At 44.6% G+C, this 27324-nt stretch overlaps 1 protein-coding gene across 2 annotated transcripts in view; it reads right to left on the bottom strand.

The window, feature by feature from the left end:
* The window catches only part of adgb (androglobin), a 34659-nt gene extending 8191 nt beyond the window's left edge, over window positions 1-26468 (bottom strand). For both annotated transcript variants that reach the window (XM_068724626.1, XM_068724624.1), the window contains exons 1-28: window positions 26371-26468; window positions 25942-26089; window positions 25751-25843; window positions 24614-24685; window positions 24199-24363; window positions 21853-21992; window positions 20793-20879; window positions 19446-19618; window positions 17665-17741; window positions 16438-16612; window positions 15908-16001; window positions 15184-15337; window positions 12815-12860; window positions 11658-11751; window positions 11386-11449; window positions 11158-11259; window positions 9723-9831; window positions 9075-9213; window positions 7247-7361; window positions 6898-7065; window positions 6026-6164; window positions 5779-5913; window positions 3726-3819; window positions 2914-3045; window positions 2558-2711; window positions 2206-2393; window positions 1806-1972; window positions 469-617 (exon numbers count right to left, since the gene is read on the bottom strand). In XM_068724626.1, the coding sequence (XP_068580727.1) occupies window positions 469-617; window positions 1806-1972; window positions 2206-2393; window positions 2558-2711; window positions 2914-3045; window positions 3726-3819; window positions 5779-5913; window positions 6026-6164; window positions 6898-7065; window positions 7247-7361; window positions 9075-9213; window positions 9723-9831; window positions 11158-11259; window positions 11386-11449; window positions 11658-11751; window positions 12815-12860; window positions 15184-15337; window positions 15908-16001; window positions 16438-16612; window positions 17665-17741; window positions 19446-19618; window positions 20793-20879; window positions 21853-21992; window positions 24199-24363; window positions 24614-24685; window positions 25751-25843; window positions 25942-26089; window positions 26371-26441 (3444 nt within the window). In that variant the 5' untranslated portion in view covers window positions 26442-26468. The remainder of the gene's footprint in view (window positions 1-468; window positions 618-1805; window positions 1973-2205; window positions 2394-2557; window positions 2712-2913; window positions 3046-3725; window positions 3820-5778; window positions 5914-6025; window positions 6165-6897; window positions 7066-7246; window positions 7362-9074; window positions 9214-9722; window positions 9832-11157; window positions 11260-11385; window positions 11450-11657; window positions 11752-12814; window positions 12861-15183; window positions 15338-15907; window positions 16002-16437; window positions 16613-17664; window positions 17742-19445; window positions 19619-20792; window positions 20880-21852; window positions 21993-24198; window positions 24364-24613; window positions 24686-25750; window positions 25844-25941; window positions 26090-26370) is intronic.
* Between the last annotated feature and the right edge of the window lie 856 nt (window positions 26469-27324).

Genomic DNA, 27324 nt, shown 5'->3' with positions numbered 1-27324 from the left:
TACTTTGTCAGTCATCAAAGTCCGTCTATCGTACAGGTTTGTTAGATCGGTGGTCTTCAGACAATCGAGTGACTCATAAATCATGCACACATATCTCTGCTCCCTGACAACCACTGATAAGTCAGACAGCAGCAACAAAACCACCCCTCCAGTTGCTGCGGCTCTACTCTTGCAATTTTTGTCTGTGCGAGAATGAGTGTGTGGGTGTGTGTAAGTTTATGTGTGTGTGTGTGTGTGTGTGTGTGTGTGTGTGTGTGTGTGTGTGTGTAAGGCGTTATGTGTATCTGGCATTAAAAAATTGATATCAACACAGGCAGCAAGCAAGTGGGTGACAAAGGCAGAGAGGGTAAGTGAGATGCACGCTCGTGTGTGTGTGTGTGTGTGTGTGTGTGTGTGTGTGTGTGAGAAGTGAGATATGTAAGGTGTTTGAGCAACAGCAGATACCACGCAGGCAGTTGTCAGTGATACCATAGTCTCTGTGGGAGGCTGGAGCTGGTCAAACGCGGAGTCTGATTTCCCAGCTGTGCTGTCCTCCTCATCCCTCTCCTGGGGAGCGTCCGTCACCTTGACTCCCTTGCCCTGGGTGGGGGATCCCTTCTGGTTGTGGTTCTTCTCATCTGTGGAATCAAGGGCGGAGATATTACTCTAAGTCCGTATCTGAGAGAAGACGAGAGCGGTCAGTGCAATCTGCGCTTTTGTCACTGATGGAAGCATCAAGACAAAGGTAGACTAAAGACATTGAGAGGCAGGTTTTGAAGAGTTGAATTGATTACTTAAAGGCTCAGTTCACCCAAAATGAAAGTAAATACAATGTTCTCAATATCCGTTAGTGCTATTTATCAATGGGGATAGTTTTTAATAGTGTAAAGATAACTATTTCTTCAACCACAACACAATGGAATCTATTTTAATGGTGCTCAGAGCGTTAAATACAATGTCAATATATATATATATATATATATATATATATATATATATAACCATATAACTGCATGTCATACCCCTCCCTCTCTTACTCTGTATCTACTGACTACCAAATGAAGGCAAAATGCCAAAAAAAAAAAAAGGAATAAACAAATGAATAAAAGAAAAAAATGCAACAGCAATCTTCCTTTCTAGAAACAGGCGCTGTGTCTAAAATTGCATAGTATGCATTTCATACTCCATATGTGTACCATCGTTGTGAACAGTAGCAGCTATCTTCTCGGACGCACTGGAACTAACACTAGTCACTTCCTCACTTAACCCGTGGCAACCTACGACTAGGATTTCTGAGCTCAACTACTTTAAGAAAATGCATCACGCCTGACAAAATGAAATCTTATGATTACATTCTTACATTGAAATGATATTGACATTTAACCCTCCATCCAAGGGGCTGTAAAATCAACTAATCCACATCTGAAATACTGCCACTCACCTCAAACACACCGTGCTTAAAGACCCTACTTGAAATGTTGTGGGCCGAGTCTCATTTACCTCTCTCTCTCTCTCTCTCTCTCTCTCTCTCTCTCTCTCTCTCTCTCTCTCTCTCTCTCTCTCTCTCTCTCTCTCTCTCATACAGCATTGGAGCCGTGCTGTTTTCATATCGGTTTGATGTGTGTGGTGCGTGATGTGATGTCTGTGTGTTGTATATTAGGTTTACAAAAATGATATTGAAAACAAACTCAGACCGGAGTGCATGAAATTCCAAATCCAGTTGTTCCATGATTTGAGGTAAAACAGTGACACGGTTTGACAAATCTTCTAGAACGCTCCACAAGGGTTACATTCAATTACCTCACATACTTAACCTCGTGACTCACCTTCGTTGGCCCGGAAGCAGAACGCAGGAATTACCACATGACCCTTGCCAGTATTGCCGGCCACCGACTTCTCCTGGTCCAGAACAGACAGACGGATCAACACGTCCGGCTCAGAAGTCTGAAACTGAATTGTTCCAAGGACGTCTGCGGTCACCTGCACAGTGTAGCTGTGGAACAGTTTCACATGATTGTGGATACAAATCGTCTCTCAGAGTATCTTCAATGCTGTCTTGTGTTAGAAACTACTGTCACATCTCAGATTCCTATACTGTAGTGAAAGAGAGGATCATTTAAGAGCTATTAACATCTATATGTATGACCCACCTTTCAAAGGACCAGTATAAATATGACTCTCACCATAAATATGCTAAATAAATACAAACCTCATCAATTATCTTACCGACATATGAGGTGTTTGTCGTTGGGAATGTAATAATCCCTGAACTCCTTCACTGAGAACGTGTTGAGTGGAGTCTCGCGGGACAGTCTTGGAAGGAGTTCCCTTGCGCCAATCAAGCGCATCCTCCACTTGGCACCAGCAGGGGGCGATTCAGGTGTGACGGCCTCTGCTACGAAGGTATAACCAAGCTGGGAAAAAAAGGACGTAATCATGAAATCAAATATATTTTCATTTTCCGAGGGAATGTGTTAGACAGATGTACGCAGAGAAAATGTACCGTTCTCTCGTTTAGGATTTGTTTCTCATGAATAACACTAGTTTAGAAATGTTTGCATTGACAGCATCCACAGACCTTGTTGGGTTGATAGACATGGGATGCCACTTTGTTGAAGAACATGTCCAGCTCCTCTCCGGTGTCGTTGTTTATGACGTGTAGCAGACAATTCGGGACTGGGGAGTAGACCTTTGGTACTAGCTGCATCTCCTTATCGACCAGGAACACCTCTCTTAACAAACAACAAGATATCAGGTCTGACCAAATTGTCGCGTTTTTTTTTAACCATTTTTTGTTGACATTTGGAAATGTAAAACTGACAGCTGGGTTCCATAGATCAAATGCAATTTGCATCTGGATTCACCCAGATTTTCCAAGCCAGGTTGTCGTTCACCGAGAAGCCTAACGAGCATGGAGGTACAATGTTCTCTAACCTAAAGACCAAGACCCAGGAGTTGGCCGTGTCTTGAAGAGAGACGGAGTAATCGGCGAAGGAGACTCTGGTCCATTCATCCTGCTGACAGGGGAAGAGCTCTGCTCTCCTCTCAGAGTGCTCAATGATATACCTGTGCAGAGAAACACAGTAATACAGAGCACATTGAGACATTCAACATCTAAATGACGTATTAAAACCACCATTTTTGTGAGAATATTTGACACAAACTGCTTGGAGAAACATAACTCTGATGCAGCTGTTTATGAGTCAAATCCAGTAATACTTTGGAGGAAAGAAGATGTGCTTCAAGTCTCAGCGTGAACTTTGACTGAAGAGGATGTCGGTTAAGAAAAACACATGCTCAAGGGTTCACAACAACCAACCCCCTCTCCACACACACACACACACACACACACACACACACTGACCAAGCTCTTAATGCTCATGCACACACATACTTCCCCAGGCAGCGGGTCATTCGGCAGACGCTGCTAGCCGATTGGAACAAGGAGAGGATAAACAGCAGATGGTACCACTGGGAAAAGATGGAACACAATGTGGAAAATGCTCCCTGCCTGGCCGCCACAGGCCGCCACAACCAGGAGAGGGAGTAGATTCTGGGCATGCAGTGCAACAGAGAGGCTAAATGTAAGCCGCGCAACGTACACAGCACTGGTTGACTCGCATCCTCTCATTTAACGACATCCTAGTGAACGAACACCAGCTCGGTTAATGAGATGTTTTGTCATATGTGTGCACATTATGAATTAATCTTTCATCATTATGTCGACCCGTTCTTTTTCCATTTACCGTAGCAAGAGGGCAGCGTGTTTTTCTGCATCCGATTCAACCTTCGGCCACATGTCTGAAAGGATCTTAGAAGCACCGAGTTTCTCCTTTGTGCCTGAATGACACACACACGAACACACACACACACACACACACACACACACACACACACACACACACACACCCACACACACACACAGATAAGTAGCCACCATTAAAGTTGATGTTCAAACCATTAACGGTGTCGCGATCAAACACATAAAAAAAATGATTGTCAAAAGGTAGATAACAGGAATTACAAAATGCATTTTGCTTTATTCGGTGAGCGGACACCTTGACATTAACTTTCACACTCATCTCAGCAGACGGTTAACCACTCAGACAGAACAGAGCATGTGCTAAAGGATGCAGCACCGTGTGTTTATGACCACATGTGTGTCAGTAGGTGTTTGTCCATGCACAGAAGAGAGAGGAACACTGTGGAGAGACAGCTGCATGATAGAAGTTATGTGTCCTCACAGCCTCACAGCCTCCCTCCCTCCCTCCCTCCCTCCCTCCCTAGCGTTCAGCTTTCGCTGTTCAAATGGCCACTTTTGGAAATTGATACAGCCATTATAGCAGGCCATTGGCCAAGGCCGGCTATTGAGAGATGAAGACGTCCTATCATCTTTAGAACCACAGCCTTTCAGACAGACAGACAAAGAGGCAGACAGGAAAGAGGAGAAGGAGGACATAAAGTGGAAAAGAGCAAGGAGGGAAAAAAAAAGATGTGTTATAAACAGGTGTGCTGGCAAATAAGAAATAAGAAATAAGAAAAGGCCGGTTCTTACTTTTCTCAAACAAACGGCTTTTCAGATTGTAGTTAGAAAGGTAGTGTTCTTAAAACATGGTTAGGGTTTTTCCGTTACATAAGTGCCACTCTGAGAGCTGCACTTTGTGCTTTGACAAGTAAATGAATCAAATTTGGGAGAAATTAACCATGACAGGCCTATTTTATAGAAGTCAAGCTGTTCCGCCTGTGTGTGTGTGTGTGTGTGTGTGTGTGTGTGTGTGTGTGTGCGCGCTAATGCGACATAACCACCAGCAACACTTTCGAGGTTGCTGGCTGATTGGTTCTATAACGATGTGGATATTTTGGACGCTTCCGACGCTCAAATGAAATTTTCAAGACATAGAAAATATGTATAAATTTCCATCACCGCAGTTGTACAGTACTGTTTTATGAAAATACTGCATTATGAGGTTGTGCGTACACCCATACAGGATGTGCAAGTCATTCAGAAGGTGACAGTTAACTTCAGGTCCGTGTAATAAATAGAGAATGTAATGCTGCAAACAGCGGCGCACCTTCACAGTGAGATAATTAGCACCACTTCTGGAGAAAATTGGATTTAAAAAAAACAATTGAGCTGAAACTGGAGGACAAATTCAACAAAAGCAACACATTATTACAAAGACACATTGATGAATCCATTTACAAAAGGAATAGCTGCTCAGTTCTCTCTATTTAATCTCTCATTCTTTCCTACGAACTGTTCGGTGTTTCCACGTATTCTCTTGCCCATATTTCACTTGCTGTCACTTTTGAGAGGTTTGGCTATCGATGTTTTGAGCGTGTGTGTGTGTGTGTGTGTGTGTTTCCTACATGTGTGTGTGCACATCCCCTCTGTGGCCTGCCCTCATCTGTCAGGGTGGATTAGTCAGAGTGGCAGTCTCATCAATACATATTTGTGCCTCCGCTCAGAGGCTCAATATGTGCCATATTGAGCTGAATCAAACAGTGAATGTAAGACACAGAGGTGTTCCGTGTGTGTTCTCAGACACTAAATACTAATCTAGACTCTAGATTATTACAGAACAGAACACCTGTGTTCTGTTTGTTTTAGTTTGGACCCTGTAGCCATCCCAATCGCCGCACATGTGTCTGTCTTTCAAAACTAGAGCATTGAAGAAGAAAGCGGAATTCAAGACTATCTCACTAACAACAACAAGTTAGTATTTTCAGCTATTCAAAAAGGTCATATTCAAACCGGACCATGCTATTTGAATGTCCAAGGTGTGCGAGTGTTCTGACCTGGTTTCGAGGCATTCAAGATCTCTCGCACTAAGCGTCCTTTGAACGCTGCCTGCAGGACGGTGACTGCCTCGACCTCGCTGTGCGTCGGCTCCCTGTCTCTCCAGCGTTCTGGGGGCTTTGACTCCGCATCCACTTTAGAGAACAACGGCAGAACATTGCAAAGGTAATATCGAACAGTGAACTATAGGAAAGGCAAAAAGGAGATTACTTTAAATAAAATGCATTTAAATCATTAATCACTTACATGTAGAGGAGTGTTCTTTGGGGTCAGTGGTGGAGAGTGAAGGGTCAGCTGTGAGGGCCAGTACAGCAAACCGCTCCTCTGATGTCAGCTTCCTGCCCAGAGCCTCAAACAGCATTGTGTAAACTGCAGAGTTAAACACCTACACACACACACACACACACACACACACACACACACACACACACACACACACACACACACACACACACACACATTAGCAATTGTGTAATGTATGTGTGTGTCCGCATGCATGTGTGTGTCAAGATGCTTATTTTTCCAGGTATTTGGATTTTTGTCATTTACATCCTTGTAAAGTTTATTAGAATGACAGTTTAGAAAAGAGATAATTCATTATCCTTTGAGACACCCCCCCACCCCGTTCCTCAAGTAGGCGGGTGGTTTGACTCCACATCATTTAATTTCTTCATTTAATTACTGCCGTCTGTCTACAGACATTGATAAGAATGAAATTTCAATTTCAACAGACATTAAATATGAATTCTAAACTTTAAAAGAAATGTGATATTTAAACAGAAACACGTCATCAGACTTAGAAAACATTATTTTACTATTCAAACAAAGCATCAAAGGTGAAACACAAATTGTCTCATGAATGTGATTTGAAGTTAGCTCATGCATGTGATTTTGAAGGGCTTTTATTTTGAAATGCTACATCAGAATGTCCTGGTTCTCTCTGAGTGACACCTTGAGGTGGTCTGCTATCAACCTGAGGTGAAATGATTTTGTGACTATGCACCATTTCCTCTAAAATCTCATCTGAAATTAGACAAATTGTCTCATGAATGTGATTTTGAAGGGCTTGTTAACTGAATTGAATAATTGAATACCCCTGCTGTAGGTGAACAAGCTACCTTGCGGTGTTCCCTTTTTCCCAGGGTGGTGTTGATGTTTTGGGGGCAGTGAGCCTCTTCCAGGGCTCTTCTGGCTGCTGGCTGGTCCTGCTCATCGCTAAAGGAAGACACCAATCTGGACAGGGCCCTCCATATGGACGAAGCCTGGTCAGTGAAACGAGCACTCTCCTGTTTCAAAAAGAGAAAACAGTGGAGTAGCATTTACATCGTGTTTACTGGCACAAGCGGAATGAGAGTTAAATAGAGGAGAGAACGGCCACAATACCAAGACAACTTTTTCTTCCAAGTTTTCTTTGTTCAAACACACTTTATCAAACTACTATTAAAGTCAACCGACTGCTTCGAACACCTTGGTAAGTTGCGACATGATGGTTTCTTCATCCCCAAACATGAAAGACGTCTTGCTGCAAAGGTGGAGGTGGTAGCCCAGGGCTGCCTTTGTGTGGAGGGACAGGACGTGGCGCCTGGACGGGAGAGAAAGGAAACTTTTTATTCAACAAACAATCCACTAGTGTCCATTTACTGGACGATATCAGTTATTCTAAAACAGGGGTTCCACATCGATTTGGCTTGCGATACATTATGAAGACGAAGTCTATCCGTGACTCCTCTTCACTGGCCGCATATGTTGCTAATCACAGAACGGTGTTGCCTTCTTCAGAGTTTCATTTGAAAAGATTTAGAAGCCTGCAGAAATCTAACGATCTTGATTTTCAATACTAAACTTTTTTCTTCTTGTTAATTATCCCAAGACCTCTCTGACTGATCTTGCGGTTCCTAACCCCCAGGTTGGGCTCTAGACTAAGAGGAACAATGGTTAAATATTAGGCTACTAAACCTATGAAACTGATATTAAAGAGCACAGAGGTATCCCTCCACCAATGACCCCGTGGCTTCACAGTATTTGGTAATATTAATTGCATAATCATAGATAGAAAATGCATGAAACAACAGTGCATTCCACTGAACAATATCCCTTTCTAGTCTCAACAGAGGAACTATGTTTCCGTCAAGTACTGAATGGGTCAAACAGTCAGAAGTGATGTAGGCTAATGTCCTGTCTACCAAGTGCCAAGCTAAGTTCACAGGCAGGAGAACGTGGAACCCCACTTCCTTGGCCCCATTAGCGTTACATAATTCAAACATCCCGGCCTAACTAGATGGATGAGCACCGGGGCTGAGCCGGGGAGAAGCAGAGGACAGCATCTGAAAGAGAGAAGAAAGGGAAGAAGAGACACATGGAAATGGAGAGGGAGAGAAAGGGAGATGAGACAAAAACCTCTAAAAAATGAATAGATCATGTTAAAAAAAATGTAGAAGACGACAGCACACGGGGTCAGTAAAGAGACTATAGAACAGAAGTAGTGCACCTCGTACAGATGGGCTGTCAGGGACATGAGGACTAGAGGGGAGGCGCTGCCCAAAAGCCTGGACATGTCAGCTATTCTCTCCTGGAGAGAGAGAGAGAGAGTACTATGGGGCGCATGGGCATGATAAGTTGAGTGCTATTAGTGCGATTATGGCTCAGTGGTAATTGCACTGCTGCATACCTGCACCTGACCCCAGAAACTAGGCCCTCTGCTTCTAGGCCAAGTAGCAGCCATTAATAGAGACGAGGACGGACGCCTTTTTTTTACTGCTTTTTCAGAGCATCCGAGGTAGGCAGACACTCTCTGCCCGGCCGTAAAAATCATAACAAGAGTGAAACTCTTTCATCGAAAGCTCCCAAGAGCGCCGTCCAAAAAATGCATACATTTTTGTAATAGGTTCCCATGACGGGAGTTAAAGCTCTAACCTTGGCACCATTAATGCCAGGCTGATGAGCACTAAGGGTAATTTAGGGTTATGAGATTCAAGCAGGAGTGGAAAAATGAAAATGTGAAGAAATGACATTTTGTTTAGATTCTTAAATGTGAACATTTACATAAATCGATGACTAGACTGGTCACTCCTGTAGAGACTTTTCCTAGTATGGAATAGAATATTTCATATCAAGGTGTCAATATCTTGACACGGATACACAAAGTAAGCATGAAGCGGATATACTGCTGTGGTGTTAATGGGGATTAGAGAGTCTGGCAACATAGATTTGTGATTTGTGATCATGAGCTTGATCTAAGCTTTTAATTGTGATCAATACAGGACACAGTTCTCAGTGTTGGTTAACGCTGTCCTACCCGGGGGGTAAGTTAAACATGGTGGCCTTTGAGGAGGTGGTCTTGATGGTGAGCACCGGCAGCTGAGACTGCAGGCTCTTCCAGGAGCAGGCCTGGGCGATGACAACTGGAGACCTACATGCTGCGGACAGTTCCTTTTCTATCAGGCGTTGGAGAGAAAATGGGTAAAATATCAGAAACACAGTCGGTCATATTCATGGAGTGTTTTTATGTACTGTTTATTCCAGGGTTCTAGGGTACCGTTTGTGCATGCTTACAGAGAGTTAGAATTGCTGTTAGCAAATTACAAATTAGTCTGCTACTTCAGCAGTGCGACGGATTTATCGATACACAGTACAGTAGTTAGGCTACAGATATTTCAGAGCCATGGTTAGAGCCATAGATTCTGACTTGCAAAGACCTCAGATAAAGGATCAATGAGTGAGACTAGATTAACATATTCAACTAGACAACCCCTCTTCTCTGGCTGTTAGAGACTTGAGTCAAGCTCCTTACACTACATGCATGAGAAGATCCTTTTGTCTCTCGGTATCTAGGTAGGGGTGTGTGTGTGTGTGTGTGTGTGTGTGTGTGTGTGTGTGTGTGTGTGTGTGTGTGTGTGTGTGTGTGTGTGTGTGTGTGTGTGTGTATATATAGATAAATCCTTACTCTCTTCAGCTGCATCTCCCCAGAGAAGCAGAGCAGAGAAGCTGATGAGGATCTGGAGAGGTTGCAGGCTGTCCACACACAGGTAGTAAGTGCCTCTGACCTCTGGACACTGGTGGGGGGGTAGATACAGAGGCACATACACACTGGCATTGGTTATCAGTATGAAAGCAGACAAGGAAAAGAACAAGTGAAAGAGAGAAAGAGCAGAAAGCTGCAGGGACGAATGATAGATAAACGGATAGAAGAGTGGCTTAGTTCAAGAGAAGGTGGATGAAAAGCACAAAGGAAGAGAGGAAACGAAGGGTTGGGTAAGTGGAGGCAATAAGAAGAGATAGAGAAGAGCCGAGTGAGTTAAAGAAGCTTTTAAAAAGGTGGCACTTACATAGGAGAGTAATATAAGAAAAAGCATCCAGTGAGAAAGACAAAGCAGGAGACCGAGAGATGTGCAGAAAAGACAAATAGAGAACAAGAGAAGAGGGAGAGAACGCAAACGTGTCTGGAGTGACAAGCAGACTCAGCAGTCTATAAACACAGACGTGCAAACACACACACACACACACACACACACACACACACACACACACACAAACAAAAACCTGCGCTACACACAAACGTTACTACTTTTACCAGACACCAAATCAGGCTAAATTTCCGTCCTGGTGCCAGTGAAGCAGATAGCGATTACATTTATAATTTATTCGAAGATCCTCCTCATTACTTACAAAGCTTTGCACAGCTTACAATCTCTGGGTATCTTTGAATTGCTGATCCTTCAGGAAGCTGCATTTCTTTTTTTTTTTGAACCTAAGATAAATGACCTGTGGCCTAGAGCCTAATGTTGTGGCTTCAGACTCTGAAACAGACTGCCGTTAAACGGTAGGGTCTTAAATGCAGGGTTCATTTTTAGCCTCGGAAAAAGCAGTTTGACAAAACACCCTTAACTAAAAGGTGTAGCTATAGATGTACCCATTTATCATGCGATCACATCTCTTGAAATGTCTAAAACTGGTTTTTGTTTTTACTATTTTCCCACAGGACTCTGAAGTTGTTAGTTAAACGGTCGTTTCTCTATTCACAGTGTCTCTCCATTAGTGGTGCTGTAGTGAATGATGTAAATATTTGACGCTTGTGAAGCTTAGAGACTTGCCAGACACACATCAGTTATCTGCGGGCGTCCATGTTTTCCCAAGCAGACGTAGGGGGGAATGCATTTAGATTGGAAGTCGGGAACACCGACTCGGAATTATCTATTTCCGACTCGCAATGTACTGCAGCGCATATGTACAGAGACGGGTTGAGTCACACATAGCACATTTCAGGCTCATTTGCATTTCTTGGAGCATGTGTGTGGTTCTGTGTGTTTGTACGTGTGTGTGTGTGTGTGTGTGTGTGTGTGTGTGTGTGTGTGTGTGTGTGTGTGTGTGTGTGTGTGTACTTCAGGGCTCGCTACAGCAGATGTCACAAGGAGGGATCCAGTGGAGTCTGTCGATGACCCAGTACAGTTGGTGCCTGTTGCAGTTTTGGACAAGACGGTTCTCTGCAGAACACAACAGCAACATTAATAACAATATATCCAATGCTTACAAATAGCATTAATGTGTCAAAAACACACACATGTGAGAAAATATCAGATCGCTGGAGGACATTCAGATACATACTTTACCTTAAAATGTGATTTCTGGATATGATGTGGGTAGATTTGTGGTTTATGAAACACCAAGAGTGTCCTGAAAGAAAATGGCAAATACATTAATAAGATCAATTATAGTCTTTACCACATAATGTTTTAGCCCCTTCAACCATCCTTTACTCACTACTGTCTATGTGCATCTGTAGGCACAGTATGTTTACAGTACATAAGTACATATTTGCGTGTGCGTGTGCGTGTGTGTGTGTGTGTGTGTGTGTGTGTGTGTGTGTGTGTGTGTCTCTCACTGAAAGCATTTAACAAAGTCATCCAGGTCCATCCAGGTCTGCTGCATGATGGGTTCCTCAGTTACAGGCTCCTCCAATGCAGTTTCGGGTTGATCTGGAAGGGAGATTCATTTATGATTAATATTGTTATTAACAAACATGTTTGGTGGGTTAGACATTCAGTCAGAGATATAAGAGATTATGAAGTACTTTAATTAATAACAGTCATTATTGTTAATATAACTCTGCACAGGAAACACGTGTCCTTATCAAGCTCGTAGCATGAGAGTTGAATGGTGCTTTTCCTGCCACACTTAATACCAAACAGATATAGAATTGCCTGTGAAATCTCACATTTCAAACTGCTGCAAGTAACAAAATGCGATCCCTCTTGTGACTCACAGCAAGTTATCCTCGATTCAAATCATTATCTTAAACACAGTGAGCCGAATTGGCCAAACTCCCACATAACGGCACGGTGTAAGCGCACATGCACATCCATACTCCCACTCACCGACTCCCACTTACTCAATGCATGCGGAGCAAAGTCGTAGACGACCGCGCACAGACACACTCTCCACCAAAAGCAAACAAACAGCCGATGCAGTGCACACACACACACACACACACACACACACACACACACACACACACACACACACACACACACACACACACACACACACACACACACACACACACAGAGAGTTGCTCTGCCCCCAGGCTCTTCTCGAAGTGAGAAGTCTGATCAGAAAGCTGAGGCGGCGAGGGCCAGCGTCTCTGCTGCTGAGCAATGGTGGTCCGCTAACTCAAACCGCAGGTGTTACTAAGCAACTAAACGGGGGCAGAGAGAGAAGGCAGGGAACTGGCTCGTCATGAGGAATAATTTCAGTCCCATCTTCTTCAAAGTGTCTTGGCCGACAGACAGAGGCACGGGGAGAAAGATGGAGGGAGTAAAGGCGAGAAATGGACATCCTTTAAATCGTGTTAATTATGACTACGCTGCACGCATCCGCTGTTCAATAATGAAGACCTTCACTACATTCGTAGTTTCAAATAAAACTGAATTAATGAGCATCATCTGCCCATTCTGGTGGCCTAATATTTGACCTCAGATAAGTACAGAATATGTTCAACATCAATGAAGGGCCGAGCATCGCAAAAAGAACAGCTTTTACCATTGGAGATGTCATCATTGTCCTTCTTCATGTCCTTTGCAGTAACCTTAGGGAGAGAGAGGGAGAGAGAGGGAGAGAGAGGGAGAGAGAGGGAGAGAGAGGGAGAGAGAGGGGCATGAACAGTGAGTTGCTGCTAGAGTAACACTGCCAGAGATACTCCTCCGCCCTCTAGTGATTCCAATGCCAGCTGTGGTGTTGCGCCATTCTCGCCGAACACCACAGGACACGGTTTAATGTGACAAGAGCTGCTCCTGCTAAAAAAAAATAAACTGAAATAAAACACCACCAGGGAATACCAGCTCTAATTTACTTTGAGTTATTATGTTGTTTAGCACGAGGGGGGGGATTACGCAAATGCTCGTATTTCACGCTCGTCTGCCCGACACAATAGAGAAACACAGCTAATGAGTCATTATCAAATCCTTCAAGTACCACACACACACACACACTTCTGTCTGAGCGAGGCGCGAGATGATGCGATCGGGAGAAGGGCAACGCTGCTGCTGCTGCTGCTGCTGCTGCTGCTGCTGCGACGACAAACGCTAGATTCAAGCGGCGTTCACCCGTATCAGCCGGCTTCACTTTCCACCAGACCCCTGGTGGATGTCCAACGGTTTACTGGGCTCCGAGCAGGAATCACGGCTTTGTGTCGTGTTACTTCAAAGCAACACCAAGCCAAGACTCTCTGGGTGAGTCAGAGCGAGTGTGTGTGTGCGCTTGTGACTCACCACTTATTTCAATAAGTACCCGGAGACCCAGACAGACGGAAAGAGGCCTTTGGATTGGGAGGTGCACTTGACCTCCTCTCTACCGTTATAGCAACAATTCCACTGCAACAGAAAATGTAAATGTGTGTGTTGTCGAAAAAGAGCGTTTGAGGCGTGGTGCGTCTCATCCGCCCACAGCATGCTATGTATTAGATCGCTTCCCTGTCTACAGTAAGAGGACATTCAGAGGGAAACATCTTACACACAAAGATCCCGGGGGATTTAAGCTGCTACTTTTTGGAGCAACTTTTCTTTTTTTTTTTTCTTTCTGTGATCAAATCACAGTTATGGGTTGATGGGTAGACGAAAGCACATTTTCTTTAATCCCACACTTCATGGGGCTTTATTTTCCCCACAGCCAGAGTCAAGTCTTTGCTCTCCAAGAAACTCTCTCCATATTTCACATTTTTTGAACTAAAGCGTACATGAAAAATGTTGAATACAATCCAGTTAAACATCTCTTTGTTGCAATTTACAGTAAGTTGACAGGCAGAAGGATATCCCACAGTTAAACCAGGATCTAATTATTTTCCCCACACTAACGTTGCGTGAGCAGCGATGTGACCTTCCTATGTTTTAGGAGCTAGGCACCGAGGTCGATACCGTTCCTGACAGAAACAGAGGGAGGGGTCTCCTCAGCACGTGACCCACCACATGCTTGCGAAGAGCGGGAAAAAAAAAAATGTGGCACACACACACACACACACACACACACACACACACACACACACTCAAACCCATCCACACGAGTGCACGTTCACATGCACGTCAGACCCAAATGACACATCAAATTAGCGTGTCCATACTGCCCTAGTCTAACCGCGCTATAACTGGTCACTGTTACACAAGAGGGCGATTAATATAAACTCTATTTTTTTTTTTTCCCTCTGTATGCTAGGAGTGAAGTGTAATAATGAACCCCCCCAAGGAGACGCAGACACTGATGGCTCACCATCTAATTGCGCTGCTTTTTTTTTCTCATCAGCAAAGTACACGACCTCTCCCTGCATGAAACCCACGCACCAACACCACCACCAGCACCACCACCACCCAACAGAGGTTCTCTCTTCCCTTCTCTCTGCGTTTGCTGCTCTGCTTTCATCTCTCTCTGTCCAACTGTCACTTTCTCTCTATTTTTTCAGTCCCCCCTCCTTTCGTATTCTGTGTGGTTGCCCCCCCCCCTCCCCCTCTCTTTATTCCTCTCTATCATTGTTTCTACTCTCTCTGGTGCTGCCCGCCCTCATCTCCCCTTCCCTCACTGGTTCTGTCTTTAGAGCACAAGTGCCCCTGGTCAGCGGTGGCCTGGCTGGCAGACAGCAGAAGTGACTTTGAGGCTGGGGGATGGCAGCCTTGTTGTCACTGACACACAGAGCTACTCTGATGAGCCTTCGACTGCATACTTACAGGGGGGGGGGGGGGGGAGATAACATACAGCTGTTAGTATCTGGACAAGAAGCATTACGCTGGGCTTCACACATCCTTATACCTCTTTCAATAAATGGCTTGGGTATCAAGACACAAGAGGCTCTTTAAAATGTGAAACACACACACACTGAATATATAAATCATCTCTGTGCCCCAGCAGACAGCAGTTCTATGTACCTCCATGTTGTCTTTTGTGATGTTTGGTGAGTTAGCGGTGCGTTCAGCTGCATCCGGCTCCAGGCCTCCTCTGCATTCGCTCTCCTCTCTCTCAGCGATGCACACCAGAGGGGATCCGTGGGAGCGTCGCCTCCCAGCGCTCTGCTCGGCCTCTCTGTCGTGTGGACACACAGCAACACGCCTGCGTCATATCACAACGCATCTCATCTCACGGCAACACATTTAGAGGCAATACATCATATCGTCTACAAAATGAGTCATGCATGTCACATAATGGACATCAAATGACACCAGAACAACACAACGCTGTAGCACCGTAACACTGCTCTGATATGTGATTTTTGTTTTCTTAGCTTAAGAATGTAGGCAAACATTTCTTTAAGTGAGAATAGTTGGGGGGGAAAAAAAACAATCTTTCTAACATTGTAGGTGTCGACACCCATATAGTTTTGAATTTTTCAACTGCTACCTGTATGTGAGAGAGAACGGTAGAGTAAGAGGATGAGGAAAAGACTAACGAGACCGTGATAATGTTCTTCTTTGATCCCCAGATGGAGTCTGTTTTCACCGCTTTGCTTTCCTCTACAGCGAGGTCACAGAGCGAAGGTGAGCTAGTATAGAAGATACTCTTCAAACGACACAGTCAAATGAGCAGAAGAGCAGGACAACAGAACAGACTCATGGCGTTTCACTTCTGGGTTTGAGATCATTCAGGTGTACGCACAGCTCGGGTATCCGGCCAACGCCACTCTTGACCCGATAGGAGAGAAAGGGGCTGGCAACCTCAATGAACTGCTCTGGTTTTGACAAAGGAAGCTCTGCGAAAAAGAGAAAAGGGAGGAAAAAAAACAAAAAAGAAAAAGTCTCACACATCATGCCAGCACTGCTTTTTCACACTCTGACTCTTTTTACTGCATTTTTTTTTTGTTTCACCCACAGATCAGCTGATGCCAGATATGCCCAAGCCAGCAGCTATTTTCATTACAGGAATATTGTAGCTATCCTCCTCCTTTTTCTCATTTCAGCATGCGGCGCTGCATGCCCTCTGTACAGCAGGTTCTGAATCTCCTGCATTAGCACTCGCTCGTCTTTCAAGTCATATTTATTTATGAAATTCACCTACACTCTACCACATAATTTGTGCTTTTCTATTTGTTTGACATCCTCCCCTGCATCCTACCCCTCGCTAGCATTTATTTTCTTTCCCAAACTTAATTTTTCATTTCCTGCCTCCTCCTTCTGTCTCTCACGCACTTTGTGGTTCGTCGGTGACCACGGTCTCCTTCCGCGGGCGGATGAGCTTCCATCGGGGTACAGGTGGAGGTTTGGGTGGTGCCTCCAGCTGGCACGCCCTGGTTCTGGTCAACAGAACATTGTGGCTGTGCAGCAAGGAGAGACCGTACCGACGAAGATACTCTGAGGAGTTAGCCTGCGTACCCGCATGTAGACAAAGAGACAGAAACAAACACACATGCAGTACTCGGGAAAATACATAAATGCAGTTTAAAATGTATTCTCCCACACTGAGAATTACTGTCACCTGTAACCAACTCTACAGATGTCAAAACTCTCAAAAAGGGGGATTTTGACCGAGGATCAGAGACCGGAGGTGATGTAAACACCTCCGACAAAAATAAATCCCGTCAAATAATTATCCTTAGCGTGGATGTAAATAATAAAACAAGTGAAGCCTGTTGAGGAGAAGCATCCAAATAGAACACAGCATGGCCCCAGGTCACAAGCACTGTTACATTTCATCTCCACCACCCACGATTACTTTGGGGATCGAGACAACATTTTTCACATAACTGTGCTATACAACAGAGGTGATTAAGACGGTATATACATTTAACAAAAGCACTGAAATAATGATATGTTTTCACATTGTAACGTGTTGAGTTAATGACATTAAATTCCCCCTTTAAAGTGACTGTCTTTACATCTATTTGAATCCATATATAAACACAAAACAAATGAGCGGGAATGTCTCCGTGAAGGTTAAACCTTAAAGATGCTTAACATGAGATTGGGAGCATTTTGATTGCCTCTTAAAATGGCGACGCCTCACCAACAGTTCAAACTACAGTAAACACACTAACAGAGCTAACAGTTGTTCACCTGTAGGAGAACTGGAGGACGAGAGCTACGCTTCCCCCGACAAAGCTGTTCTTCAAATAGATAACAGCTGTTTGCTGCTATATTAATGCTCTGAATGTACTGCATATTGCTCCATTATGCACCATTTGAACTGGTCATTGAAAGAACTCCGAGTATCAAGAGTTGAGTTTGATCTCCCTTCAACACATCTTTGAAATGCTCACGGAGACATTCTGGCGAGACTGCATCCAGACGGTGTAGGATTTGCATCACAATGAGAATCTCTCTACTGCAGGCGTCCAAATCTGTAAAGAAGATCTGAAACAAAACCTGCATTGAATGAGCTATAGTGTATGAGAGGGGGGGGATAGAGACAAGACAAACCATTTGTCCAAACCCAGAGGAGTTGTCATGTGGCTGTAATGGGTAGTAGCCGGCACACACCACTACCTCGGGGGTACCTGAGGAGCGCACACAAAGAAGACTGACGTAAGTAACGGGTAGGTGTCGGTATATGCGCGCACGCACACACACACACACACACACACACACACACACACACACACACACACACACACACACACACACACACACACAAAATGACAGACACTGAAATGATTGACCGACTGATTAAACGTATTGATATATAACGAAAATGGACGTCATCTACCAATGGAAAAAGTTCAAAGTAAAGCCGAGACAGACAATAAAAAGCTACATTTCCAAATCAATGTAAAGCGTAACCCTGGAGACGTGAAAGTGGCCAGGGTTAGTGGCCTCCACAGGAATAAATAAGGCAGCAGGAGAGTATCTAGGTTATGGATGGATGGCCCCGTCTCCCATGGTGCATCTTGGAGTACAGTACGAGGAGCACATGGGCCACGAGACACGGAAAATCAATTTGAAGGACCATGATGAAGAGAGATTGAAGCGCTGCTGCACTAATATAAAGGCTACACATTAAGAATTGAACAGAGAAGTGGCTCTCATGCCGCATAGTGATTTATGCATTTCAATGGAACACTACAGAGGGCACCAAAGAGAAACGAGAAAGAAGGTTAAGATTCTTTTTTTGTGTTTGCATACTCGTGTGTGAGCACCATGGAATGCATTCCCCTGAAGGGATGACTGTCCTGTGAAGTAACACACCTTTGTGCATGCATGTCATTACATCACATTAGTGACATCCAGCTCTTTTGTTATTGTAAACATGTGGAATTGTAGAAGAGGCGGAGTCACAGATTACTGGCGGAGAGAACAGGTGGGTAAATATGAGAGCGAGAGAGAGGGAATTTAATTCATACTGCGGCCCACTCATGTTAATGTGAAAGGTGTAAGTGGTTTTTTTTTTTTTTAATTAATTGTACAACTTTTACTTTACTGTATCGCTCATGACCTGAAACAACTCCAAGCCACGCGCTGGTTTCTGAGGACACGTTTCAGTCCTGCCTTCGTCACATAACCACGTTCGACTTGGGAGGCTCTTCTGCCCTGCGGGAACACCAAATAATTCACCCTGCCACTGCTCCCTCTGCTGGTTTATTTATAGGCCACCATACACACATTAACCCTCCCTGCGCTACATAATACATGGGCTTGGGAAAACAGGAAGTGATGCTCGAAACGTCAGGAAAGAGGCAGAGGAGCGACGGCTGGAAAAATGTAGGCGATTTGCAGGATAGTGACCAACGGCCTCCCAGTCCTTAAGTAAATCAACAATCAGTGCTATGAATGTTGAAAGATGTAAGGGTTATTACTGCAATAAGAGAATTGAATCATTGATAAGCTTGAGTTTTTGCAGGACAATGAAATATTCATTGTCCTGCACCATAGAAGTTGAATTATGGATGCAGAGGGAGGAAAATGGAGATTTACACACTGTGCATTCACACACATGCTGTATACAAATATGTAGTACAGTACTGCACACACACACACACACACACACACACACACACACACACACACACACACACACACACACACACACACACACACACACACACACACACACACACACACACACACACACAGATGATTGATTTAATTGACTCACTCAATTAAATGTCCAAACAAAGTGTTATTGGAATGTATGTTTCCAGGTATGCATGTGTGCGTATTTGTTTGCCTTTCTGTGTGTGTGTGTGTGTGTTGACAATTCAGACCTTGACTTTTCTCTGGCTCTGGCAGCTGACTCTCGCTGTCGTTACAGCTGGAACGTCTCCCTGCAGCTGGATCTGCAGTCTGAGACTTCGTCTCCAGCAAACTCTCGTCTGGGTGTGTGAATATGGGAATGGTGTCTTGTAGGAAATCCCACGTTTTTCTCAGGTATACAGACCTGAGAGGAAGTCAAATAAGGGATGACGTTAATATAAAATCTAAAAAGATGTTAGCGTGACTCTGTCAGCAACGGTATCAACCTCTGTGCCTATCTCCCAAAATTACAACTTTTGAGCAAGGAGTGCTAATGTTGAGCTCTCATGTCTATCATTGAGCCTACGACGCCATGACTTCTCCCATTCCAGGTGACATCTACCGATTCTGCACTCTGTCTTGGCCCTGAGAATATTGCAGTTTCTTTTTCCCGTTGCTGTGTACATCCCTCTATCTGCAATACAATGGGCTACAGTTGCTCTCTCTCTCTCTCTCTCTCTCTCTCTCTCTCACATAATACAACCATCTCTCTACTTCAACACATCCTTTGGAAAATAGTTTTTACTGAAGACACGCTAAGCTTATTTGTATCGCACATTGCGTACACAAAGGCTCTACAGCTCCCCGACACAACCTGTTCCTCACCAGCTAACCAGAGCAGACGTATGGGTCGTGGAGGTGAAATTGCATGACGGCATGGTGTGAAACAGGTTAGTATAACAGAATCAAGAGGACATCATTTCTGTGTGTGATGCAGCATGTTATTTTATTCAAGGATTAAAATGACCACTTTACCGATTGTCAGCCTGATCCTGTCATTCTAATGTGAGGAAGACGAATGAAAATCAGATTTGAAATAAAAGTTTGCGATTTGTGTCTCCAGAGCTAATAGTTCTACTGTTAGCTCAGTAGTAGTGGAAGGTAGACATTGGCTGATAATGATGCATCAGACCATAATATTGGGTACAGCTGGATGACAACAATGGCTCATCTGTGGGGATTGTGTCAGTCAGAATAAAATAGTTTTTGGGGGGACCAAAATATTGCTCTTTCTTGATAACAGTAGTAGGTGATGTAAATAAAATATGATGTATATGTGTGTGAGTGTGTGTGTGTCTGTGTACATGCACATAGGACTGCAAGTCGATGTGTTGTGAATCAATGAGAAACACAAACACAGCCGTACTCAGTGCTCCTACGTATCGATAGATTCCCAAGGCGACCCACTACCAGCAGGTAACCTGCTGAGCCTGAGAAGAAAACACGCCCCAGCTCCACTCCAAAAGGCACAAATACAGGGGGGACACTTACCTATAACAATTAGCACAAGAGATGCAAAAGACCAGTGAGGACCTTACTTTATTGGACGGATTTCTGGGATCCAGCCAGTGAGGGTGTGGATGAAGGTGAACTCGCCCATCTCTCCGTAGACCTCAGACCCTGCACTGAGAAACACACAAGGAACTGATTAAAAACAGAAAAAGACAACTGTGTGCATGAACCCATGGACTCGATTCAGACTACACAGTGTGGCACAATCCTCAGTTCACTAAAGCAATGGAGCCCTCAAAAAGAAAAAAAAGACCTTTTTCTGAGGAGTCCCAGCAGACACCTGGGCAAAGTTTGGTACGAGTTGAGTACGAAGCATTCCCACTATGACCTATAAATAATCCATGAGACGAAAGGCTCCTTTGTTTCCTGTCTCGGATGAAACATTTATGTCTCGAACTTCTGTGGACACAGCCACCTTTAACGCACGCTATGTTGCCCCATCACACACACACACACACACACACACACACACACACACACACACACACACACACACACACACACACACACACACACACACACACACACACACACACACACACACACACACACACCGCCCGTCTGTCTGTCTGTCTGTCACCGAATTCAAGACAGCCCCGAGGCAGAGATTAGGTCAGGTGAAGGTTTGGCTTAGTCAGCAAAATGCACTCCGTGGGTGTTCTCGTGCACGAGCGTGAAGCTTGAAAAAAAATAAAAATGTCCAGTTTACTTTGATGGGTTCAACATGCACAGAAAATGAACATCCTCAACCCTGAGTTCCTCATTCAGTCATGTTCGACCCACATTTAAAAAAGGTGATTGATGTGAGATTCGGAGCATTGCAATTGCTTCGCTCTCAACATGGCGACGCCTGAGCCAGCAGCTAAAGGGGGCAAACAGCACCAACAGTACTTAGTGCACCGTGTTAGTACACAGGGTAAGTACGCAGAGTGTGTGAGGTATTTTTACAGTGGTCGTATTAGAGTGAAACATTCTTGGAATAAGCTCGAGAAGAACAGACTCGAGCTTATTCCAAGAATAGACCATTATTACGGTTTTCACAACTCCTCATGGCAGTACTAAGACATGTACGTTACAGTAACTCACTTTGTGTTGGCCACTTTAATGAGAGCCTTGGCTAACAACATTGGCCACAGCTCCGACTGACAGGTGGAGGCGGGAAGGAGAAGGTTGTTTTCCTCATCAAACGGCATCGAATCATCTACCGTTACCTTCCTCCAACAGCCCTGAAAGCAAGGGAGCAAGACACCGAGTGAACGTAGAGCATGTCAGTCAACGCACCTCTAGTAGTAGTTAACATAGTGTTATGATGTTTTGCGCTATGACATTAAATGTGCTGGTAAATAGGCCACTCGTGAATTTTGAAGCTTTTATGTGTCTTAAAAAGAGTGGCTGCTAACAGGTGGCTAAGTGAGAGTACTAATCGTCATCCCACCGAGCACTGAAGTGTGAAGTCTGCAGTGTTTCTTTTTAGCCTCAACTTAGCTTTTTACTTCTGGCAATTGTAATTGTATTGGATCTCAGAATCCTCAAAAGTTCAGTTCAGCTTCAAAAGAGGCCTCATCTCAAGAGGATACAATATCCTGAAACTGATGAAAAACTGCATTTTTCCACATGCAGCGATTCATATTTTAGCTGCTGTATATATTCCCTCTTGCAACTCTGAGCCTCTCACGTTGCCCTCAGGCAGGAGTAAGAGACACTGGCATCGACTGATCGGCCATCAGCTGACTCGTAGCATCCAATCGCAACCATGCAAGCGTGCTACGCAGCCTTCCTAACCTCACGATTCAAACTTTTATTTTGCCGAATGTCTGAATGTATACTTTAGAGTGTTACGCCATTTGTTCTCCCCACTGCTCAGATTCCTTCCAAATTCACCTTTAGAACCATTTGCATGTTAGAGGAAGCTTGTCTAAACTCACAAATCCTTTACCAAACAGTCAGTAGAACTACATTTAAAAATAAGAGGAGCTGAAGCTTCAAACTCTATGATCCAAGATGTCCACATTCCAACACCTCTCCTAGCGTTAGCTGCCTTATGCTTGCGTATCCTGTTTGGTGTCAGAGCTTGTTACATGCTGTCTGTGGAGTGGTCTGTCTACTGGCCATCTGGGGCAGTTTCACACCGCTTGTAAGAAGAAGCAGCACAAGCAGGTGATAATCTGACTGACTGTTCACAGCTGTGCCTCTCCTTATCCATCGGAGCAGTGCGCACAAGCAGTGTGGGCGAGCACACTTTCTTTTCTTTTCTTTTCTTTTCTTTCTTGCTTGTTCGTCCACCGTTTTTTGTCGAGCCGTCGCCTCCAGGAGGAGCTCGATGTGTTTTTTCGCAGATGGGGGTAAACTACAGTGTGAAGGGAGGGAAGAGGAAGCAAAGCAGGGAAAGCAGAAGCGAGAGTTGTAAGACGGCGGAGAACAAGGTGAGAAAACGAGAATGAAGCATTCACAGCGGCGTGAAGGAGAAAAAGAAAAGGAAATCGGTGCGGAACAATCCAGACTCATATGAGCAGGGGAGTAAAGGAGTATCCTATGAGCACAGAGCAGGCGAGGAAATGGAAGGGGCGGTTGGGGGGGGGGGGGGGCTGGGTGCTTCATGCAATCTCAACAACCATCTGTTAGCGTGCTACGGTTGGCACGGGGCACTGCTGCCTACAACCGTGTCATGCTTGTTTGTCAAGGCACGAGTCACAGCGTTACGGATCACAATCGGGTTTTTTTTTAGCTCTGTCTCCCCCCCCCCCCCCCCCACTCTCTCTCTCTCTCTCTCGCTGACCCAAATCGTAGAGCTGGAAGAAGTTCCCTGTCTGAGATGACACATTGATGTAGTATCTCTGTGGCAAGCAACACACACACACACACACACACACACACACACACACACACACACACACACACACACACACACTGCAACTCACAGGCCAGCAACTTCAACCTGTATCACAATGCAATGATGAGCTTTATCTAAAAAGGAGAAAAAGAATCACGTAACCAATAGGATCGACAGTGCAGTGCACAAAGCCCTCCAGGGGTTGTGCCTGCTCTCTCTTACCAGGCATAGATACCCAACTTGAGCTCTTCTCTCTGAGAAGAACGACGTCTATCTATTCATCGGACAGTATATGAAGCCCGGCACAGCAGTGAGACTGATTGATTTGAGCCCTGAGTGGATAAGAGTTTCTCATCCCCCCAACCCTCTAGTCCATCCCCATCCCCCTTGCATCTGCGGCATCCTCCGTCGTCTGATCTTACGATGCAGTTCTACGTCATCCGTTGCCTAAAAATGTGCCTCTAAAAATGTCTGCTTAACAAAGAGGCGTTGTGAAGCAGCGACTTCATCTGCAGTGACGTCGACATGGATCCACATGTGTGGATGAGGGTTTGTGTGCATATGTGTGTGTGTGTGTGTGTGTGTGTGTGTGTCCGGCTCACCATCCAATAGAGTCGGACCACGTATTTCCCATAGTTGTTGTAGAGAGGCACATGACCTTTCGCCGCACTACACAGCGAGTAGATGTGCTCCCAGGGTCTCCAACGATCTCCTGTAAATGTGCCGCTACGGACGATACAGATCTCACCGATGAGCCGCCTCATCAGCTGGATCCAAGATGGAGGTGAGAAGGGAGCCGAAAAGGCAATCGTCAGTTTAACAACTACCAACCTTTAAATCTATTGGCTCAATCCTCAATTATCTGATTAAGAAGGGCATCGCTTCACCCCCCCCCCCCCATCTAATTAATTTCTGTCAATCAAACGTCACTCTGTCTGAAAGTGCTGCTGGAGATCGGTTACCGAGAAGTCAGAGCGATCTTACACAGAAAAGTAGAAAACAAGAGTTGACACTAACCTCGCTGCAAATGAGATGATCATTGGGGGAGATTAGGTCGAAGGTGATTTGATTTTCAACAACGGTGAGAGCCTGAAATAAAGCACATCATTGTTTTTATTGAAATATTCCACCTACAAATCAAAATCATTCACTACAATAACACAGTGGACAGCTTTAAAATATTGCCGTCATGCTTCACCAGTTCAAAAGAGACATGAATATGTAACCTAGTTAGTACTTCTCTGCTCATCCCAGGTCCTAAACTGGTCTCGCCTCGTAATGATGCTCCCAAGACTGTGCCTGGGATGAATATTTCAGTTAACAGACTCTACTCCGTTACCGATTCAAAATAAATGAATGGGTCGGATGACGGGGAGGGAGCGAAGCTGCGGGTCAAGGTAGGTCGCGTTTCCTCCCATCATCACAGCAGCAGAGCAGAGCTGTAAATCATTTCCGTTGATAACGCCGGCTTCGTAAAGACCGACGGGTAAAGACCGACGAAGAGAGAGTTTCACAGTGCAGCTGACGCGTCGCCCGCATCTGCACGGCTGATTGCTTTTGCGATCGGCTCGTGTTCCTCTTCTGAGAGATGAATGAAATGCTTTTGACGTCTTGAGCGAAAAAAGGCAGCTTGTGACCTGGCAACGGACCGATTCAAAAAAAAAAAAAGAGCAGGAAGCTGCCAGTAATTGCTCAACACTGCACTAAGAACAGAAAACTGTAGTGATGCAATTAAAACTTCATTGGAGGCAACTAGAGAGCAGATTTGCTTAACTACATTCCACAGCGTGTCAAAGACACACAACATCTAAAAGGCTGCATCAGAAGAGCAATCCTTCAGTCAATGGCAGTCATTTAAGTCTATTAGTGAGTTATGAATACAGACAAATGACCACAAAACACAATATTGTCATAAAAGGGATTATTTTTTCTGATAAATCCAATCACTGTGATAGAAAGTATAATCAATTTCTCATATAATTTGACATTAAATGATTTAAAATCACTGATATGTGTGTATTACTGTTATGTGCATAGTGTGGCGCACATCACGGTCCAAGTCTAAAGCACCTGTATCATTACAAAGTGACATTGGATGTAGACAGAGACTACCCCCAGCAACCATATCCTCAACAGGGAAGCATGGAGGTTTACCTTGTTGATAATAAACTCTGCGGGACGCTTCCAGGAGTGAACTTTCAAAGATGGAGGCAGAGGAAGTTTCCCCTCGGGATCTTCAAAAAACGTCTGCAGACAAAAAAAAGCAAACAATCGTGAATGTGATGTCCATTACACTGTAAAAGTATACATATATATATTTGTATAGTTTTATACTCCAGATTTACAGCATTGTGACTCTTGCTCGTCCGTCCATCTTCAGCTCCTTTACTCGAGTCCCATTTCTCCTTGTTGACTTCTGCGTCGTTCCACTCAGGCCAAATGGGGAATCTGCATCTCCAAAGGCCTCCTAGGCTGTCAGAGGAAGACGCCGCTCTGAAAGGATGACACACAGCTCTTCACTTCATTTGTTTCTTGGCTTCCCTTGTGTCAATATTTAGCAGCAACACGAGCCAGCTCGAGTACCAGAGAGTCAGTCTAGAGAATAAACCCACCAAAGTCCTGTTTACCCGTTCATACTGGAGTTTACATTAGCTCATACCGGCTAGCTGTTTCCTCCGCGCTAGCTAACTTAGTTCATTTGATGATGTGTTGCTAACGCTAATGCTAACCACAGTTGGCCTTAATTAACGCTAATAGCCGGCGTTACCACTCACTCGGTCTGTCGGTCGGATAAAGAGACTTTACTTGAGGAGGACTCCCTTTTCCTGAGTTTTGTCTTGGACATTGCACTAAGATCCGGACAAGTCAAGCAAGCGGCCCGGAGGTGCGTTTGTTTGGCTGTGTTGCTAAGCAACGCAGCTTTAACGTGGGCGGATGTCTGGAGCCGTCGCATCTCTTGCTCCTTTACGTACAGTCTATGTTTACAATACAGTCTGTTTACAGACAGTAACTTCCGAGTAACGAAACGTAATTCATCGTCCTGTATATAAACTGACAGAATGATGCAACATATTGCAGAAATATAGCCTCAAAAATTGTGCTGCAGAGTTGAATCGATACCTTTCTGGAACCATCTTGATAAACGTGTAACAGTGGAAGCATCACACGGGGTGCTTTTTTCCTGAAGGCCGTGGTATTGGATTGCATTGCACCGCCTCAAGTCTGTCATGTGATGCACACACACACACACACACACACACACACACACACACACACATGGCTCATGCTGTCAAACCGCACGATTGTGGCACCACAACGCAATACATCACAATGCTCGTCCAATGTCCTGCTTTCGCTGAAGCGCATGCTGAAATACTTCAGTGACGTAATGTGGATTTCAGTATTGGAAGTGCAGTAATGTTTGCACACCACGCGACTGGCACGCCGTCGTTGTATTTCCTGGTCTGGACGACAGTTAGGTGTGTGAAAGAGAACAAGGTGGAGTGGTGAGAGCACAGTGTCTGATGACTATCACACACTGCTTCCTGAGTGGAATCACATGGTCCTGTGTGTGTGTGTGTGTGTGTGTGTGTGTGTGTGTGTGTGTGTGTGTGTGTGTCTCTCTCACACACACACACACACACACACACACACACACACACACACACACACACACACACACACACACACACACACACACACACACACACACACACACTACTCGAACT

The sequence above is a fragment of the Cebidichthys violaceus genome, unplaced genomic scaffold, assembly GCF_023349555.1.
Source record: "Cebidichthys violaceus isolate CVI_PGR_0920_01 unplaced genomic scaffold, fCebVio1.0.p SCAF_31, whole genome shotgun sequence".
Classification (NCBI taxonomy): Eukaryota; Metazoa; Chordata; class Actinopteri; order Perciformes; family Stichaeidae; genus Cebidichthys; species Cebidichthys violaceus.
Note: the sequence above shows the minus strand (reverse complement) of the source record. Positions and strands in the feature narration are given on the sequence as shown.